The 18973-nt window shown below is 43.2% G+C and overlaps 1 protein-coding gene across 3 annotated transcripts in view; it reads right to left on the bottom strand.

Moving 5' to 3' along the window:
* Nucleotides 1–17256, bottom strand: part of ZNF704 (zinc finger protein 704) — a 129598-nt gene extending 112342 nt beyond the window's left edge. Inside the window, exon 1 of one of the 3 annotated variants that reach the window (XM_027750452.2) lies at nt 16938–17256. In XM_027750452.2, coding sequence (XP_027606253.2) covers nt 16938–17213 — 276 coding nt within the window. In that variant the 5' untranslated portion in view covers nt 17214–17256. The remainder of the gene's footprint in view (nt 1–16937) is intronic. The other 2 variants (XM_027750446.2, XM_027750431.2) reach the window with 2 other exon arrangements.
* Between the last annotated feature and the right edge of the window lie 1717 nt (nt 17257–18973).

Genomic DNA, 18973 nt, shown 5'->3' with positions numbered 1-18973 from the left:
TTATGGGGAAAATCTGTTGGGAAGACAAAACAGTCAGCATGTGATCATACAGAATTAGGACAAGACATATAAATAAGATAAATTTAATTCTGATTTCATTTATTTTTTGAAAACTTCTTAGATTCACAATAAGCCCTTTTCTCAAAGTCTGAGAATCCTAACACATATGGAGATGCCTTCAACTTTCCTGAAAACTGACTTAGAAGTGATGTCCTAAAGCAAAAAAAAAATCTGAAAATATCCAAGTTCCAATATCCAACCCTATAAGTGTCTTCAATTTATAAAACTGTAGTGTTTTACTCAGTTTCAGCAAAAATACTGTGTCATACATTATTGAGTTTTCTTTACAGACCTAATAGTGAGGACAGAAGGTTGCAGGCTTAGACTACAGCTAAGCCTAAAACATAAATAGTAGAATGTTTGTACTGTGATACCAGATAATTTGTTCTTATATATCAAATGTATCCACATCCAGTTCAAAATGCATTCAAACAACACCTTAGTTTTCGTATGTCAATGTGCCCTAATTAATAGCTGGCCCCATGCAGGCATATGGAAGTCAAAAAAGACAAAAAACAAAGAAGCAAATGCTGAAGTTGCAGAGCTGCTGCCAAGAAGTTTGGATTCTTGGGCTAAATGGCCAGAAACAGCAGAAGACCAAATCCATTGCTTAGACTAACTCTCTTCCTTTCCTTCAGTTCTCAACAGATGTTTGGAAAGATCAGCCTCTTTCTGAACTTTCCCTTGAGAGCGACTGCATATAAAGAATCTTTTCTGCTTCAGAAGCAGATGATCATGAGAGAAAGCCAAGAGTTTCCCTTGGTGGGCACTCTCCAGTAGCTTTCTCCTGCTCCACAGGCAGTTTTTCTATTTTAATTCATCTATGTCTATGGAAGCCATTTCCACTTGAGATACCTGCCCTGTCTGGAAGGGTATGGGAAGTCTTTTGCCAGAAATACAACCATCTACACAAGCAGTCATTGATGTGGGGAGTGCTGAGGGCCTGATCACTTGAATGATCAGGCTCCTCACTTTCTGGCAAACACACCGATTAACAACCAGGACTCCTTTGATTTCAAGCTCTCACAGTTCCGAGATTAACACAGAAAATTTCCAACATATTTTTTCAGATAAACTGACTGTCCTGTCATATCTTATCAGTAAATTTTTTTTCCACAGATCCTTTGTATTCTTTTAACCTCTTTGAGGCTTGTGGTGGCCCTTTAAGTCCACAGTGTTTCAGCAAGAATTTTGTGGAAGGTCTAGCCCAACCTGACAGCCTGTCTTACAGACAGACAGATATTACCACTGTAACACTAGTTATGTAACACCAATTTATTTCAGTTTACTGCCAGTACTTCACATTCTCTCTCCTTTGCTGTTCTCGAACTTTATGACTCTGTTGTTCCCTAATGGTTTGGCTTTTCTTGTCATACCTCTGGAATTGCCACCTTATCGCCTCCAGTATCAACTGCTGATAAAAACTTAGGTCTTTTTCACACACTTGATGAATTATCACTCATACAAGCCACTTTATAATAGGCTGCTTTTCTATGCAATTCATTATGTATTTCCACCCTTAAGCCATCAGCAACCTTCAGTTTATTTTCAGCTGAGTCCTTTGCAACCTGGCCTGGGGCAACCAACATCACTTGGAAGTTCAGTCACAGAAACAGGAGTTATAAACCACCAGCAAATTTTAAAAAGTAGTTTTATTTCTCTCTGCAGTTACCCTCACCTGTCTTTGACAACTTCCACCACTACTGGGCAAGACAAACTTTAGTTATGCCACCACTTGGAAGCGACAGCTCAGGATTACCTGTGCCTTCTGCGCTGAAGCTCATGCATGGGGCAGTGCCAGAGCTGGGGTCTGATGTGGCTTTACTCCTAAGTAAAAGCCACTTCTTGCTTTGGTTTCTAAGTAAAAACTTTATTACAAAAGCCTTTCAATTCCTGTTTTGAAGTTGTCAAGACAATGGTATATATTTAGATTGAGGGTTTTATTTTTAAGCTACAATTCTTGCTTGCTTCGCTACTATTAAATGGCAAAATTTAATACTCTGTGTGACAGCTAAATGATTACCACAGTTAATATTTTCAGAAGTATATTAATAATTTTTCATTGCAAAAACCATCCTTAACTGCCTATAGAAATTTTATTTGGTGGTATCTTGTCATAACCAAATTGTTAGTACTGAACGCCACATGCCCCAATCAGGACCATGTATTGCAATGTAAGTCCTGCCCTAAATGAGCATGATTGACACTGACACAAATTCTGAGGAATTTAAAGAAATTTTTCTTTATTCCTTACAAAGGATGTACAGGCTGCAATTTTTCAGTAGTTTAGGCCCTAACTTATCTGCGGTCAATTTTTGCTACGCCCAAAAGCACATCCTGAGAAGACGCTGATGTTGCAGTCAAACTTCGGTCTTCTCCAATTTCACTTAAATTTCAGCTTGGATTTTGCCCTGAAGAGCAAAAAAAATATTGATCAAACAGACAACTCAGCCATTGCACTGCCTATTCAAAGGATCAGCAAACACTACAATAAGTAGACCTATCACATTCATATGCAAACACAGAGACTTAGATTTGACAGACTATGTATGTCATTCCTCGAGTACAACCTGACCGGACTTTATCATCTTCCCTTGCTTATGGTGCATTGCTGCTTAAAAACTCAAGTAGGTTATTTTCAAACAGTTCTCTAGCCTTTAACAGGCATTAAGATGTCTGTGTTTCTTATACAATGCAAAGTATTAAACTCCCAAGAATATTAGCATTATTTGCCTCTATGTGACCCAAGTGTATAGAAATATGTCTTCAAATGGGAAAACTGACTCCTACCTATGTTCTTTCCTTTTTTTGGTGCAGTACCTGTGTATTCAGGTGGGCACACCAGGAGCAGAAACCTAATTTTTAAAAGGCTTTGTAAAGGTTTACACAGGCAAAGTGTAATACAAAAAACTACTGAAAGAATTGCCACACCACTTACCATGCCTACTTTGCTGACTGTTTTAAAAACAACTCAAGGGCTGATTTCCCAATGAGGAGTCGGCAGTGGGTACTGGATGTGATGGAAGTGCACAGGCAGAAAGCAGTTGCCCAGTGCAAAGCATTGCTCCCAGAGCAGCACTGCCTCCCACCCTGGGACTCGATGCAGCTCCTTCCATGAAGCTACGTCAGTTTACACCAATTGAAGAGCATGTGATTGCATCTGCCTGCCACTAAACAGGACAGCAAACACAGGCTCAGTAGAGAGAGGCTGGCACCATGCTGTCAGGCAGCAGGACAGCAGTGAGAGCCCAGCAGGCTCCCTTAATCTTCTGGAGGAATACTGGCTAACTCTGGTTTCTCCTCACTCTGTCTACAGGGATTCTGGAAGGACTTAGATGCCTGAGAAAGTCCCCTCCATACACAGTTTGAATCCTAGAGACACAGGCAAATTAAATAATTTTGCAACTGTGGCCTACTTTGTGCCATTATGTTTTGTTCATACAGATAAAAAAGCTCATTTTACAACAACAGTAATACAAGTACCTCTAAAAACCAATAACACTATTTTATGAGGGTGAGAGAAGCATCTGTACAAAAGCTGACTGCATCCAAAACTCCTTATAAAAAACCCCACGCTAGTGGGAATACATTTGGGAAAACTATCTTAAAAAACCCCCCACCGTATCTTAATAATCCTGATGCCATTGCCAGGTTTCCATTTCTCTACAAACTTCCTTTTCTCCCTCAACCCATAAAGCTGTATTTCCTTTACTTCAACTACAGACCACTGCAACTGGACTCAACCTCAGTGTCACTTCATTCCAAAAACAACAAGATGCCTCACAAGCCACACTGGCTGCTTTCCAGACTGGGGGAGGCGGGAAAGGGGGGAGGGGGGAACATGCTAATTAAAAAACAAATACCAAAAAAAAACCACCCCACCCCACCAACAGTAATCACTCAACACACTGCTCCAATTTTGTATATTTGCATTGTCAACAGATAAATAATTTTAAGTTAATTGTGAGTCCTAGGCCTATGCACAATATTAACACTACATAGGTGTTAAAGTTTAGGATGAGGATTTTGATTTCCATCTGATTTACTATGTAATCAGTTGGTCTAATTCCATCAAAAAACTATTTTGATTAAACACCAGTTAAAAAACCACTGATAGCTACAAGATGTTTTAGCACCAGCCAACCTGCTGTATAACTGCTGTTTTTTATAAACAGTTTTTCCATTCTGGCTTTCTGACCATCTCTTTCCATTTTCTGAAATAGATATAAGCATCCTAAGTGTTAGGGACTGCCAATAAAACTCCCAACTGGTAAGAAAACAAAAGGCTCAGGATTTTTTTTTTTTTTTTAGCGCGGCTTTAGCAACATTTTTGATCCACTGCAGAACAAATATGCAGCTCAATGGGGGAAGCAAAAGAAGGAATCAATATATTTCAGCTAGTCTGTTAATGGGAAACAATAATGAAATGCGTGTATGTAACATGACATACATTTGTTCAGCAAAAACAAGAGCTCAATAACCGCAAGACCCTTTTCAGTCCAGCCTGAACAGCCAGGCTATGTTCTAGGGACAAGGATAAGCCACTTTTCTCAAAAACAAAGAAATCAGTAGTAAAGTTCACAGCCAAACACAACAAGCAGAAAGGAGGAACACCGAACTTGCTACCAAAATTAAATGCAAATAAAAAATATTTAAATTAAATCCCTTGAAGGACAAAGGTTGATTCACTCATACTACTTTGTACAGTATTTCCAGTTTAAGTTCCTGTAACAGAATTCTTTATGTAAAAAGGTTCTAATTTTTGACATTTTAAAACAGTGTCCTCACTGGAAGGACAGAATGCATTGAATTTCCATTTTGCTAGAAATCTCCATTCATACTGGAACACAAAGAGATAAGACAGATTCCCGTAATGATGCTTGGAAATAATCTGCCCTGAATTTCAATGTATTATTACATTTTCGAGTATACTTTGCATTTAATTACTCGCTTCACCAGTGGTTGCTCATTACACATAAACCATGTCAATCTAATCACTCTAAGCATTTGTAAATTGCTGGTCTCTAACAATATAGAAGATAATGCATTTTAAGGTCACTATAAGTGTTCTTTACAATGTATAGTACACATTAATGTGCAGTAATGTACTATTCATTTCAACCAGGCTAGGACAAAGTCCATATCTTCACCATTTAACTGAATACAGCAAACCACCCATAGAACATATTTTCTAGATATTAAAATACATATCTAAGCATTTTAAGTTGCCTGGATTCACAATACAGTGTTAGGCAGCAAGAACTGGAGTCAGCAAGAAGTTTCTACCCTCCCATCATCATCATGTGTATGTCAGCACTTACGTGGTCAAATCTAACTCATCTTCGAAAATTGCGTAACCCAGCACCAGTCTAAGGTGTTCCTGAGTTACAGAGCATCTATCCAGATGAATGACAGAAACTTTCACTCTCACATTTGAAATCCAGTACCCATGCAGGTACCTGTTGTATCCCAAATAAAACATGGACCAATCTTGTGACATCTGAAATTCTGCACTAACTGGCACAAGAAGCATAAATCTTATTAAAACTGGACAGAAAGGTCTTAATAAGATTACAGGGGGAGATGGCAAGGAACACTGTGAATCCATGGTCCTTCCCATACACCATTTTCAGGTCTAAAAAAAATTACTCAGAGATATTTTAGAAGCCTTTTTCTCTCCACTACATAAACGAAAGGACGAAGATGTGAAAGTATGGTAGCTTCCTTTCCCATCCCATATGCAGGCATAGCAAGTTCATCACAGAAAAGTACATGATGTAACTTCTAAGATCATCAGACACCAATTAGTAACAATTAACAAATTTTAATACTAATTATTGAATGTGTGTATCTTCAAAATTTGCTTGCAATGTTTAAGTCTCAAAGAAATAACTCTGTGTTCTGTATTCTGGATCTGCTGCACATGCAAGGGGATGACTTGTGGTCACCGCTCTGCAAACCCGGTCACCTCAGTTGGACTGGATGTTGGCCCCCAGGCTTGCCATCTCTGGCAGGATCTCAGCACAGGTATTTCAGCCCTGTTTTCCTTTTCTTAAATAAAACAAATGCCTTGGAAACACACTGACTCTAAACATATAAAAATTAAGATGCTACCTTGGAAAGCCTTAAACAGAAGGAAAGCAAAGGAACACAGTTGCAAAAAACAGGTTCATTTTTATTAAGCAATGCTGTTGCTGCACTTCAATATTTGCTAAGCATGCTCACCACTGAGGGCTTGGTACTCCACCACGCTAAAGGACTTGTGAGCCAGGAATGGGCAGCCATAATTGCCTTCCCAATTACTGGTTTCACAAAAAAGTGTATTTAAAATGAACTAAACCAATTATCACATATTTTTTCTCACAGGGACCTACGTGCCTGGCCATGCAAGCGGAAAGGAAGGGTGCCTCCCAGGCAGCAGGTTTCCCTCACCTCTCCAGCAGCAAAAGCAACATGAGCAATGCCCAGTGCCACTACAGCAACCTATGGGCACACACAGGAAAGGAGAGAGCCTGGAAATGTCTGCCCTGGGCTGGCCAAAGAGCACAGAAGGAGAAAAGAGAAGGATACACCTGGGTCTTGCTGGTCACCTCTGGGAAAGTTTAAAAAAACCTGGGATTGGAGACAAAACTAAGCATGCTAATTTGGGACAACAGGGAGCTCAATTAAACTTTTTTGTTCTTATTTCGATTGCATTACTAGTTTTAATTACAAACTGCAATTAATGAGCAACATCAAACCAGGTGTTCTTACTGCACTGGTTGAAGCTCTGAAACCTCACGTATTTTCTATTGTGTGCCTGTGAATATCTATTTTCTAAGAAATGATGATTTTTCCTACTTGTAAGAGATGCAAAGAGGGTTCAAAAACCCATTAGTGAAGTACCTACTGTCTCTGCTGCCCCTAATTTTGATTCTGTCTAGATTAGGAAGTTGTACACAACAGCTTATGTAGCTTAATACAGCCTTGTATATGGCCTGTCTTATGAATAGATATATCAATATGGCCTTTACTTCCTGAATTTCATGTGGAAATAAAGCATCTTTATTTAAAGACCATTGCTGAAGACATACAAGAAACTCCACTTGTTTCTCTTTACATTTGCTAGTGATCTGGGATCAGTAAGGATGGCAGCAGCTCAAAGAAATACTATCACTTCTATAATCTCACTCAGGATCAGGCAAGTAGAGCTCACAAAAATCAGATTAGAGAAGAGGCAGTAGGGAATTCCCCATACTTAGCAGAAGGCTTTGAAAATGCTGCCTCACTGCTTCTCAGTAAAAAAACCTTTACTGGATCATCTGCATTTGAAAACCCTCCTCCTGTCTGGATAGAGACATATAGCAGGATATCTCTAGTGAAAATAAAACCAGATTGCCTTTATTTTCAAGATCTCTTGCAAATAAGATACACAGGTGTGGTATTTCTGAGGTCAGAAGTTATTGTCTGACTTTGGAAGCAGTCATCTGAGATGAGAAGCTGCTGATTTTAGATCACTTAAAAGGGTATGGAAATGTAATCCATTTGCCTTAACATCCTAGGACTAAAGAGACTTTGCTCTTTTTTATTTGTTTGTTTAAATTACAGGATTTCAGAGAAATTAAACCAAGGTAGTTCACAGATGTATCCAACTGTTGTAACTTCTGAATGAAACAGGCGCTGTGAATGAAAGTTTCAAGGGCCAGGGCTGATCCTGATGCTTAAAGCCTGGAGAAGATATTACAAGATCAGAATTAAGCCCATGTCCTTATCTCCTCTATCAGATCTCAAGCCTAGAAGTAGAAAGCACAATCCTTCAAAGGAGGTGAATAAGCAAGAAGCACTGCCTTCAGCTAAAAGATTCTCCCAAATCTATGTTCTACTTTAGACAAAAAAAATGTAGCAGTTTTCCTGTTCAGAGCAGGAGAGGTGCCAAAAAAAGGAGTTTATTTTTGGGTCTGACTATGCAAAGAAATAGTATCACAGAGTTACAGCCCATTATCCCTGGAAGCAACAGAATAACACTAGTAAAAACATGCACAGGCCCAACACGATCTTTTCTTCTTAACCACTCCAGAAACCAGCCCTCCTTCAAACCACCACAGGGATGCAATGATACCTCATGGGAGAAGAGCCTTCACTAAGAACCTGAAGGACCACCAAGCCCAAAGTTAAGCACAGTTCAACTGTCACACAGCTTGTTTTCTAAAGGATGATGGCTCGCTCCATTTCTAACCTTCTCTTTCCTCCCTATGCATGTCCTAGCTGTGATATCCCACCTTTTCCTCTGCACTATCCAAATGCTTGACAAGCCCTTCCCTGATCCACCTTAAGTGATAGATGTTAAAGAATCCACAGATGCTCTGCTGCACGTTTCCCACTGTTTCAGTGCCCTCAAAAGCACACAACTAATTTTGGCACAAACACAAGGTTGCAAGTGAGTGGCTGGGGGCTGGAGGAAGGACAGAAAGACAGAGAGAAGAATACCCTTTTTGGAACTGATGAAACATCAAATCCGAAAACACTGTCTGTTTATCCAGTGCCCAGGCACAAAGCACTCTGTGCTGCTCAGGCTGCTGCTCCAGCAGCTGGACCTACCAGCATGGAAAGAGAAACACTTCTCTCCTGCATGGAAAGACCAACCACTTCTCTCCTGCTCTGCAAAAGTAGTGACAATCATCTGAAACAGTGGTGGCTACACATGTTAAAGCAAAATGTCAACATAAATCCTTAGCAAACACCAGCTCACCCTTATTCATTTCTCTGATTTCTCCATATAGTTCTAAGCCAGATAAGGACTGCTTTCCAGGGCATTATGAACCACCACTAACCTGGACCTAAGAGCAGCAAGAACTGCATCACAGTGCTCTCTTTAAAGTATTTTAAAGTAGAAAAAACAGGGTTTTTTTCCCTTCTGGCAGTACTCAAACTTGTCATAATTATATTAAAGAAAGGAACTTGTTGAGAAATATGAGGTAAAAAGCATTTTTGACTCAAAAAGAATTTTTTTCTGCCATTTCAAAGGGATATCCATGTATACATAAGAGATCAGGTTGGTTCAAATGTTTAGCTCACCAACTTTATCAAGTCCAGTTTATAGAAAGTGACTGCACAACTCGCTCTCTATGTCAATATGAGGTAGGCATCAGCCACTTTATCTGCTGAAGCAAAAAATAAAATTTAAGTAACCATCCAGACTTACGACCGCTTGTCATAAAAGCACTGCCCATCTGAAGTTCAAATAACCTTTTATCCAACATGTTACAAAAATACATTAAAGATGGTAAAACAATCAGCTACAGAAATTCACATTTCAGTATCTAATCACGGAGGTATTTTACCTTCCCTCTGATTCTGTGCTGAGTGACCATAACAGTCTTCTATAGTTTGAAGCAACACTTAAGAATCATTAGGACTGCTGTGGAAAGGTTTTAGGAGACTAATGGATTCACACTTGTGGTTAAGTAATTGGGCTGAAATCCCAAATCTGCTTAAATTAGCCAGACTTTTCCATCAACTTCAGCTGGGTCAGGATTTTATGGAAATCGGATTCTTTATGTCTTGCAAAAATACAAATAAAAAGATCTGTGCTTTTATCCAAGGTTCAAGCAACAGAAGTTGTTCAGTTTCCTGTCTTCATTAGTTCTGTTGTCAAACAACAAATACCACCCACACATGTACTTTTTAATACAATGAGACAAATGTCACTGCAATCATCATTTGTGACTGGAAAGTTTGGCAAGGTGCCAGAGCAATGAAAGTGATCCCATCACAGATTGTTCAGCAATTGCTACGTGCTCTGTTCCACAACATGCTACAGTGAAAAACATGAACACAAGTTTGTGAAATTGAAGCTGATCACAGAGCCAATGAAAACGCTCTTTTCATTCACCTTGTATTCAATTTTCATTCAATTTTTGTAAATAAACAAAAACACTTACTAAGAGTTTCCCTTTTAGCCTGCCGTCCTTCTGTAGTCTTTGGGCTGGCCTTAAGCTGCAGGAATAGTCAGGCTGCTCACTATTTTTAGAAATAAGCAATTCAATAAATCACTTGAAAGTATTATAAAGCCAGTGGCCACTCTTATTCTGAGGGGAAAAAATATAAAAGCATCATTGCTCGATCTACAGCAGTATTTACAGAGCAGACACCAGCAAGGACCAGCCTGCTCATTGCTGCCCAAGCAGCAAAGCTCTCATCTTTGAGACACTGATTTATCCCACAGTTTAAGAAGATCTCTGATGCTCTCATAACACTGGAATTTATAATCTAGCAGTTGGGAAAACACAGAGTAGGACTCGAGGGTTCAAAGCCGATATACAGGATTCAGGCTTCTCTGTAACTCTGGATCTGAAGAAAGATCCAAGAGCACAGGATCAAGAAACGCACAGATGGTCTCTGCATCCACACTTGTCACAGGACACATTACAAATGTTAATTACCAGCCCATGAAAAGCACTTTCTCAATGCTTAATCTTCAGATGAAAAAAAATGTGACTTCTATCTTCAAGGAAGATCCAAGAAACTACAGGCTGGTCAGCTTCACCTTGATCCCTGGGAAGGGATCACAAAACAGGGAGGAGTGGCTGATACACCAGACAGTCATGCTGCCACCCAGAGAGATCTCAACAGGTCAGAGAAATGTGCCAACAGGAACCTCAAGGAAGCTGACAGGAACCTCAGCCAGGGAAAATGTTAAGTCCTGGACATGGAGAGGAATAACCTCAGGCACCAGTGCATGCTGGAGGTCACTCAGTTGGAAAATAGTTTTGCAGAAGAGGCCCTGGGTTCCTGGTGGACACTCAGTTGAATATGAACCAGCAATGAGCCCTTGTGGCAATAAAACCTGAACAGTGTCCTGGGCTGTGTCAGAAAAAGTACTGACAGCAAGTGGAGGAAAGTGCCTGTCTACCAGGCACTGGAGAGGCCACACGTGGAATGATAGGTTCAGTTCTGGGATCCCAAATACAGGAGAGACATGGACATACTGGACAAAGTGCAGCAAAAGGCCACCAGGATGATTTCAAACTGGAGAAGGTTTCCAGGAGACCTCACTGCAGCCTTCCAGTGCCTTAAGGGGGCTTATAAAAAGGAGGGAGAGGGATTTTTCACATGGACGGACAGTGACAAGACAAGGGGCAATGGTTTTAAACTGAAAAGAGGGCAAGTTTAGATTAGATGTTAGGAAGAAATTCTTTACTCAGACAGTGGTGAAGCACTGGAACAGGCTGCCCAGAGAAGTAGTGGATGCCCCCTCCCTGGAAGTGTTCAAGGCCAGGTTGAGTGGGGCTCTGAGCAACCTAGTCTAGTGAGTGGCAGCCCTGCCCATGGCTAGAGGTTTGAATCTAGATGATATTTAAGGTCCTTTCCATTCCAAACCATTCTATAATTCTACAATTAAGGGACTGGAGTATCTCTTCTATGAGGAAAGGCTCAGGGAGGCGGGACTGTTCAGCCTGGAGAAGGGAGGGCTTAGGGGGATCTTGTAAATGTCTGTAAATGCCTGAATGGAGGGTACACAGAGCCAGACTCTTCTCAGTGGAGCCCAGTTCCAGAACCAGAGGCAACGGGCACACACTGAAAGACAGGAGGTTCCCTCTGGATATCAGGGAACATTTTTTCATTGTGAAGGCAACCAAGCACTGGTACAGGTTGCCCAGAGAGGCTGTGAAGTCTCTCTCCTTGGAGATACTAAAAACACATCCGGATGCGGTCCTTGGCAGCCAGCTCTAGGGGACCCTGCTTGAACCACAGGGGGATCAGATGATCTCCAAAGGTCCCTTCCCAGCTTAAACATTCTGTGATAAACAGAGAGTAGCAGATCTCTATCCATTGGTATGTACTGCATACCTGAAGGCTGCCAACTGATAATTCTCAACTGGACTCATTCTAGACTGAAGAGAATATAACAAATAAGGATCAAAACTGTTAGTGGATTCACCTTTATTCTTGCATAGTTACAGTTTTCTAATACAATTCCTTTTAAGGGCAAAGTGGTTATGTTTGGTCTGTGTCCAAACAACAACAAAAATTACATAAGAAGTCCTCAGCAAATTACTCCCATTCATTCTTTATTATGGGAGAGTGGAATACCATCCTACAATCTCACCGCTCCCAGCTCTGCCTTCAGTAATCCATACTATGTATAAACTTTTTAAATTTCATAAGGAAGAAAAAAATTCCCAAATCTAGAATGCATCTTTGACACCAACTTCACTAGGCAGGTTTTCACTCAAAAACTGTAAGAAACCAAATTACAGTTGAAATTTAAAAATTAATTAAGTTTATCTACTTACAAAATTATGGCTAAGCAGCTGGTGTTTATCTGACTCTCGTCTCACTCTTTAGTTGTTCCTCACAGTCCATCAGTATCCATTCATATCTCATGTTACTCTTCTACTTTGTAGAAGAGGGTAGAGCAGGATCATGTTTGTTCTGGGTTTGTACACAGCCTAACCTAACGGGATCCTGCTCCAAGATCAAAACGTGAGTTCCAGTGTTCTAATAACTGGCAGTATTCATAAAAATAACATTATTATTATTAGTCTGAGAGAGAACATTTGATTTTACTCTTAGGTTAGTGTGCAAGTTCCTATTGTGTCTTATGAGGAATCTCCTCCACTAAGCAAATCTGGTATTTGAAGTTTGCATTCTGTAAATTGCCTGTTAGAATACATTTGCACACGCATATGAAAGGTAAATTTAATAGCACTTTGTTAATCAAGTAAAAAACCTTACTTTGTTTTGCCCACGATGAGCCTATAGTCCATTCAAACAGCAAAGCTGAAAGTTTCATTTAAAGGACAGCAATGAATTCACACCTGGCTTTAGAAAGAATGCAGAGAAAAGGGGCAAGGAGCACAAAGGAAATTCAACAACGCACATAAGTAACAAGCAACTGATTTCTTCCACACAAACTCTGAAGATTCTTCTGCATGCCATGTACCACACAGATGTCTCTATCTTTAAAACAAACAAAAAAAGAGGGCAAATAAATCAACCCAAAACATAACAAACCACAAAAATCATGTCCAAAAGCACACTTTTTTATGGACTAAACGCCTATCAACATCTGCCACCCTTACTCTGAACCCTATGGCATAGACTTGTAAGTGCTCTGTACTGTGTACCTGTCACAAATTTCACTTTGTGAGGTGGGTAAAACTGAGCCCAACGTGTGTGAAGTTAAAGTCTTCCTTACACAGCTTGGGCTTTCATATTCTTCCAGCATCACCACACAGCTCTCTGGGCCTTTAGTTTTCAGACTTTTCATCTAATCATTTCCTATGATTTTGGAAGCTACATATTTGTAAGAATAAATACATTTGTGGAAAATTGATCCTTCTAAACTACCAAGAGGTGCTCCCAAGCAAGCCAATATCTGGAATAGGTAACTCCAACAGGTGAGAAACAAGAGCAGTGCCCACAGTCAGCTGGGTTAGGAATGTCCTCTGTCCATACTCTCTAAGCCTGTGGACAGAAATTGGGCTGGAAATAAAGTGGCAGCTCAACTAGGCTAAACAGAAGAAAACATTAATCTCTTCACTATTTATAACAGTAGAGAAAATACTGCAACAATCTGGTATGTTATCACAAGCCCATGTTCACTACTACTCTAAATTCTCAGTCATAGTGCTCTAGCGGTTTACAGGCAAATTAGCATAGCTCTGCTACTTGCAATGGGGCTTTCATCCAAGTACCTGATAAACTCAGCATTGCAGGCTGTTGATGGACCCTACTTCAAAACTTCCTCTCCATATCAACAAAACCAGCAGTTTCCACAGGGTGCATAAGCCCCAGCATGGTACTAACGTGGCTGTCTGTCGCATCTGAACTAGGCTTCATAAAAAAGATGAATTAAACAGGACAGCAAATTAATCCATGTTTCAAGACAAAGTACTGGTAATTACACTATTTTTTTCACCTAGTTTCAAATGGCTGGAAATCCAAATGCAGCCAAAGCAAGCACAAAAAGAGTTTCACGTGCAAAATGAGTCTATACAATCAGCACCTTGGTGTTATTTGTTTCTCTACACAGAATAATGAATTAGTTCTGACAAAGTAGGAAAACACAGCGCTTCTCAACAAGGCTTTACAGGCTCTCAAAGACTCTCTGGCTATTCTGCCATTACCCACAGCACACTCGTGCCTCTTCCAGCATGTCAAATAGCACGAGCGAAAAAGCAACAAAAATGTTCTCCACTGTTCTCCACTTGGACATCTACATGGCTACAGCAATGTAAAGAAACAAATTTTGTATATTCCCCATGACTATTAGTCTCTCTTACTCTCTCTTCTGCCATATCTGTTCTCTCCTTCCAAGGCTTCATAAATTGGAGAAATAAGATCCATCTTTATAAAGTACTTCTTCCTCTCTTTCTGTTCCTATGTTTAAGACTACCAGTGGTGCAGCCACACAATGGACTTCTTTTTGAAGGAGACAATATGGCCCTAAGCCTTAATGGCACAACTACTTTTTTGATCTTGACTACCGGACCAAATTCTCACCCACCTGTTAACAATATTAATTCCATCACAGACCTATGATGCATTCATCCCTGTATCACAGCCAGTCCACAGAAGTGACTTTGCCAAGAGCCCCTGAAACCTCTAGCTTTAAAATGCCATTCCACCCAAGGGCACACACATCAAGTATATGTGTGAATTACCTGTACCTACACCGCACACCAGAACTCTGTGTGATGCTTTTTAATTGCATTATCCAGATAGCATACGCTGCAAAATCAGTACCCAGATCACTTTGCTTTCAAATCCGATTAAATTCTGAAGCTTTTCAGGACATCTTTTGTTCTGGAGAGTACTGGTCACTGCAACAATTTACAACCTCTCTCAGCAGTGGACACCCCTTCAGTTTCTTTTGCTCCCCGTCCCCAGCTCAGAAGGCCAGGTCCGCGAGTCAAATGCTGCTTATCGCACACCAGTTCTCCACTTGGCAGGTATCTCATTTGACAAATCACAGCCAGATCATGCCAGTCCTATTACCCTCCCACAGTCTGCGGTTGGACCTCTGCATTCATTTTATGCCTGCTTCTCTCAAGTTTAATCTGTTGCTTTAAAATTACTTGGAAGAACACTCAGATTAAGCTTTATATACTCCCACACTAACAATCCCTAAAGACATACACAGAAACCAAAGATAATTTCTTTACAACGTTAAATTGTAAGTTTTCTTAGTTTATGGTACTCAAAAGTATAAATAGAGAAAGCAGAAACCGAGCAGGTCATGACAGTTAGACATATTCTTCCAAAGAGGGTAACTATGTGCACCTGGTTACCAAAAATAACTGGAGAGTTGGTTATGTACACTAAAAGTAGCCTAATAGGTATTACTCCGCTCATCACATCTATGAGGTAGGTTTACTGTCCAAGGAAGTAAATACATGCAAGAACTATGTTGTTACATGCACACACACTCCTAAGTGTAAGGCAGAAATACAGCTACCTTTAACTGTCCTACTACTTGAAAGCATGTTGAGGGCTGACAAAGAGAGCAGTGCACTCTGATAGCCCACGTTATATGCAGATTATACCTATGTAATCCAGTTAATAATTCAGATTACTGTGCTCCACTTGAGAATTTAACATTTTTTTTATATATTGGTTATACACAGGAAGTTGCTCTAAGCCTCCTCTTCCACTTGAGACTTTCAGTACAAACGGGAGACAGATGGGATCAGAAGCACATTATGGTGCCCTTCATTCTAAGGCTACCAGTCAAGTGCCAAAAGGTTTTGTAGCAACCAAGCTGTTCCAGCCTGTCAGGCCTCAGCACCACGGATGGTTTGACCAAGGCACATCATAACCACAACTCATGGCCTCTGACAAACTCATCCTACTCCGACGACCCAATAGCATTGCATTGATTCTGTCAGTACTGTAACAATCTTGCTCTGAAGTAATATGGAGATAACTTGTATTTCTGCTGCTACTTTCCTTCACAGATTTTTTTTTATGTGTTCTTTGTTTTGAATTTGTTTCCTTTTTTTCTTTTTTTTTTTTACAACTGTGGATACAGGGAAAACCCCAATGGTAATATGGCACTATTACTTCGTTAACCCTGAACTCTTGTTAAATAAGAATCATTACCCAGATTAAAAAAAAATAAAAGTAATTCAAATGGATGCCCTTTAAACTTCCATTTTCCATAACCACTGCACACCTATCACATGAATCCTCCACAGAACCACACACAGACTTAATCTTACTACCCCGGTTATCCCAAGAGGAAAATAATTACAGAAAACTCTCCCTGATAAAATCATTAAGCCTAAGTCTGCGGGATCTCAGCCGGGGGGTGTGTTCAGCAGGGTGTTCCCAAACGCACCGAATTCCGCGCACTGCCCGCGCACGCTTCCATGGGTTCTGAATCGGGCCTTTGTAAAGTACCGCTCCATTCCCAAACTTTCCAGAGGTCGCCCACCCAGGTCTCCTTCCTCCCCACAGCCACCCCGGGCAGCCCGCACGGCACGGCTCTCCAAAACGCCTCTGCGCACACGACCGGGATGAACATCCTTCCCACCTCCGGCAGCCCCGCGCTTCACCCAGCCAAGTCTCCACTCCCGATGCTCAAACCTCTTCAAACACCGGCGGCGCCCCACGCTCCCCGCCCGCTTTTAGCCGCTTTTCGCCGCCCGCACCGGCCGCCCCCGGAGCCGGACAGCCGCTTCCCCTGGGACTTGTTGAGCGCCGGCCCGTCCGCCCCCGGCGCCCCCGCAGCCCCTAGCGCCCGCCCGCTTCCCAGCTCCGCTCCCGGCCGCAGCCCGCCCCCACCGCTACCCGGCCTGGTCCGGGACGCCGGCCGGCCCGGCGCGCCCCACCCCGGCGGCTCCGCACCCCCGAGCGGGCCCCTCCACCGCTCCCGCCCTCCCGGGACGCACCTTGAGGCTGCCCCGGAGGAGGCCCTTGCCGTGGCCGGTCAGCGCCGAGGGGGCGCTCCCCAGGCCGCCCTCCTCCTCCTCCTCTTCTTCCTCCACCTCCACCACCACATCTTCGTCTTCGTCCTCCTCCTCCAGCGCCGCGGCGGAGCCCTCCCGCCGGGGCGGCCTCCAGGCGCTCTCGGGCTTGGGGGGCCGGACCGCGTCCACCTGCGCGGCCGCCGCGCTCAGCCGCCGGCTGCCCATGCTGGAGCGCTTGGCCAAGCGCCGCGCCTGCATGGTGCCTCCTCCCGGCCGGCCCGGCCGCCTCCCGCCGCGCTCAGCCCCAGCCGCGGGCAGCGGCCCCGCCGAGCTGCCCAAGGGGCGGCGGCGGCGCTCACCGGGGGGCGGCGGTGGGTGTGTGCGGCGGGCGCGCCGCGGCCATGGGGGCCCGCGGGCGCGGCCAGGCGGGCCCGGAGCCGGCGCGGCCGCTGCGCCGCTCGCCCACCTGCTCCCGGCGCTCTCCTCCTCCTCCTTTCCCAGCGGCTGCCGCCCGGCCCGGCCCGGCCCGGCCCGGCTGTCGGGCGCGGCGCGGGGTCCGCTCCCGCTCGCCCTTCCTCGCCGCCGCCGGTCCCCGGCGTCAAAACCCGGACTGGATTCCCGCCGGCCGCGGCTCCGCCAGGCGCGGCGGGGCCGCGCTGCCTTCGCCCGCAGGAGCGGGCGGGCTCCCCTGCGGGCGGCACCGGCCCCCGACACACACCCGCCCCGGACCCGGGCCACCCTACCGGGGCACCGGGGCCCGGGCCGACCCTGCTGGGGACGGGTCTGTCTAAACGGCAGGAGGGCCGGGAGTGCCCGACAGGACACAGAGGGGCTGGAGCGAGTACAGAGAAAGGCAAGGAAGCTAGTGAAGGGTCTGAAACACAAGTCTTACGAGGAGCGGCTGAGGAGAGGCCGGAGGGGTTTATTCCTGGAGAAGAGGAGGCTCTGGGGTGACCTTATCGCTCTCTACAACTCTACAAATACCTGAAAGGAGGTTGTAGCCAGTTGGGGGTCGGCCTCTTCTCCCAGGCAAGAAGCGACGCGACGAGAGGACATAGGCTTAAGCTGTGCGGGGGTGGTTCAGGTGGGACACTAGGAGGAATTTCTTCACAGAAAGAATGATTAGACATTGGAATGGGCTGCTCAGGGAGGTGGTGGAGTCACCGTCCTAGACGTGTGTAAGGAAAGACTAGATGTGGCACTTAGTGCCATGGTCTAATTGACATGGTGGTGTTCAGTCATCGGTTGGACTTGATGATCTCAGAAATCTTTTCGAACCTAATTGATTCTGCATGGTGCCTCCGCCCGGCCGGGCCGGCCACCTCCCGCCGCGCTCAGCCCCTGTGACTGACAGCCTCCACCTGCAGGACAGGCTCTCAAGATGTCTAGGGCCTCGGTGAAAAAATTATTTTAGCTCTCCTCCCTAAAAATGATAAATGGGGGCGAAAATTGAAATTTTGGAGAAAAAAAAAAACACAGAAAAAATGTTTGTGGGGTTTTTTTTCCCAAGATCAATAATTGAAGCAGTGTTATCTACACCCAGTTGGGGAGAAAACGATCCAGACAGGGAAATAGTTATGGTTTAAATTCTCATAATTCTGTGCTTAAAGCTTTAAAATACCTTTCTGAAAAGTTTTTTTTTTAAATTAAAATAGTTTCCCAACAGTTTGAAGTTACTACAGTCATCATTTAAATTTATTATGGGCTTCTATGCCATTTATTAATGCCTCCTGAGACTGAATTATACTTAACGTTGTCATATGCTTTTCCTAACCTCTTCCATTATAAGTCTTAAGGCTACATTTACATGTTATTTTTGAGCCATAGTATTTTTTCCCATTTACAAATGAATCACAGTAATTCCCTTTTCAGTGTTCAGTACCTTTTTCCCTGCACATTGTTTTAGCCACATGCCAACAGGCCAAGTGTACACCTGTCAACATGGGGCCAAGCTTCACCCTAGGTTAATTTGTCCATCAAAAAGTGATTATATTTTTCATTCTGGAATATAGCATACA

Source organism: Pipra filicauda, unplaced genomic scaffold (assembly GCF_003945595.2).
Source record: "Pipra filicauda isolate LSUMZ 115617 unplaced genomic scaffold, ASM394559v2 scaffold400_size1120237_pilon, whole genome shotgun sequence".
Lineage (NCBI taxonomy): Eukaryota > Metazoa > Chordata > Aves > Passeriformes > Pipridae > Pipra > Pipra filicauda.
Note: the sequence above shows the minus strand (reverse complement) of the source record. Positions and strands in the feature narration are given on the sequence as shown.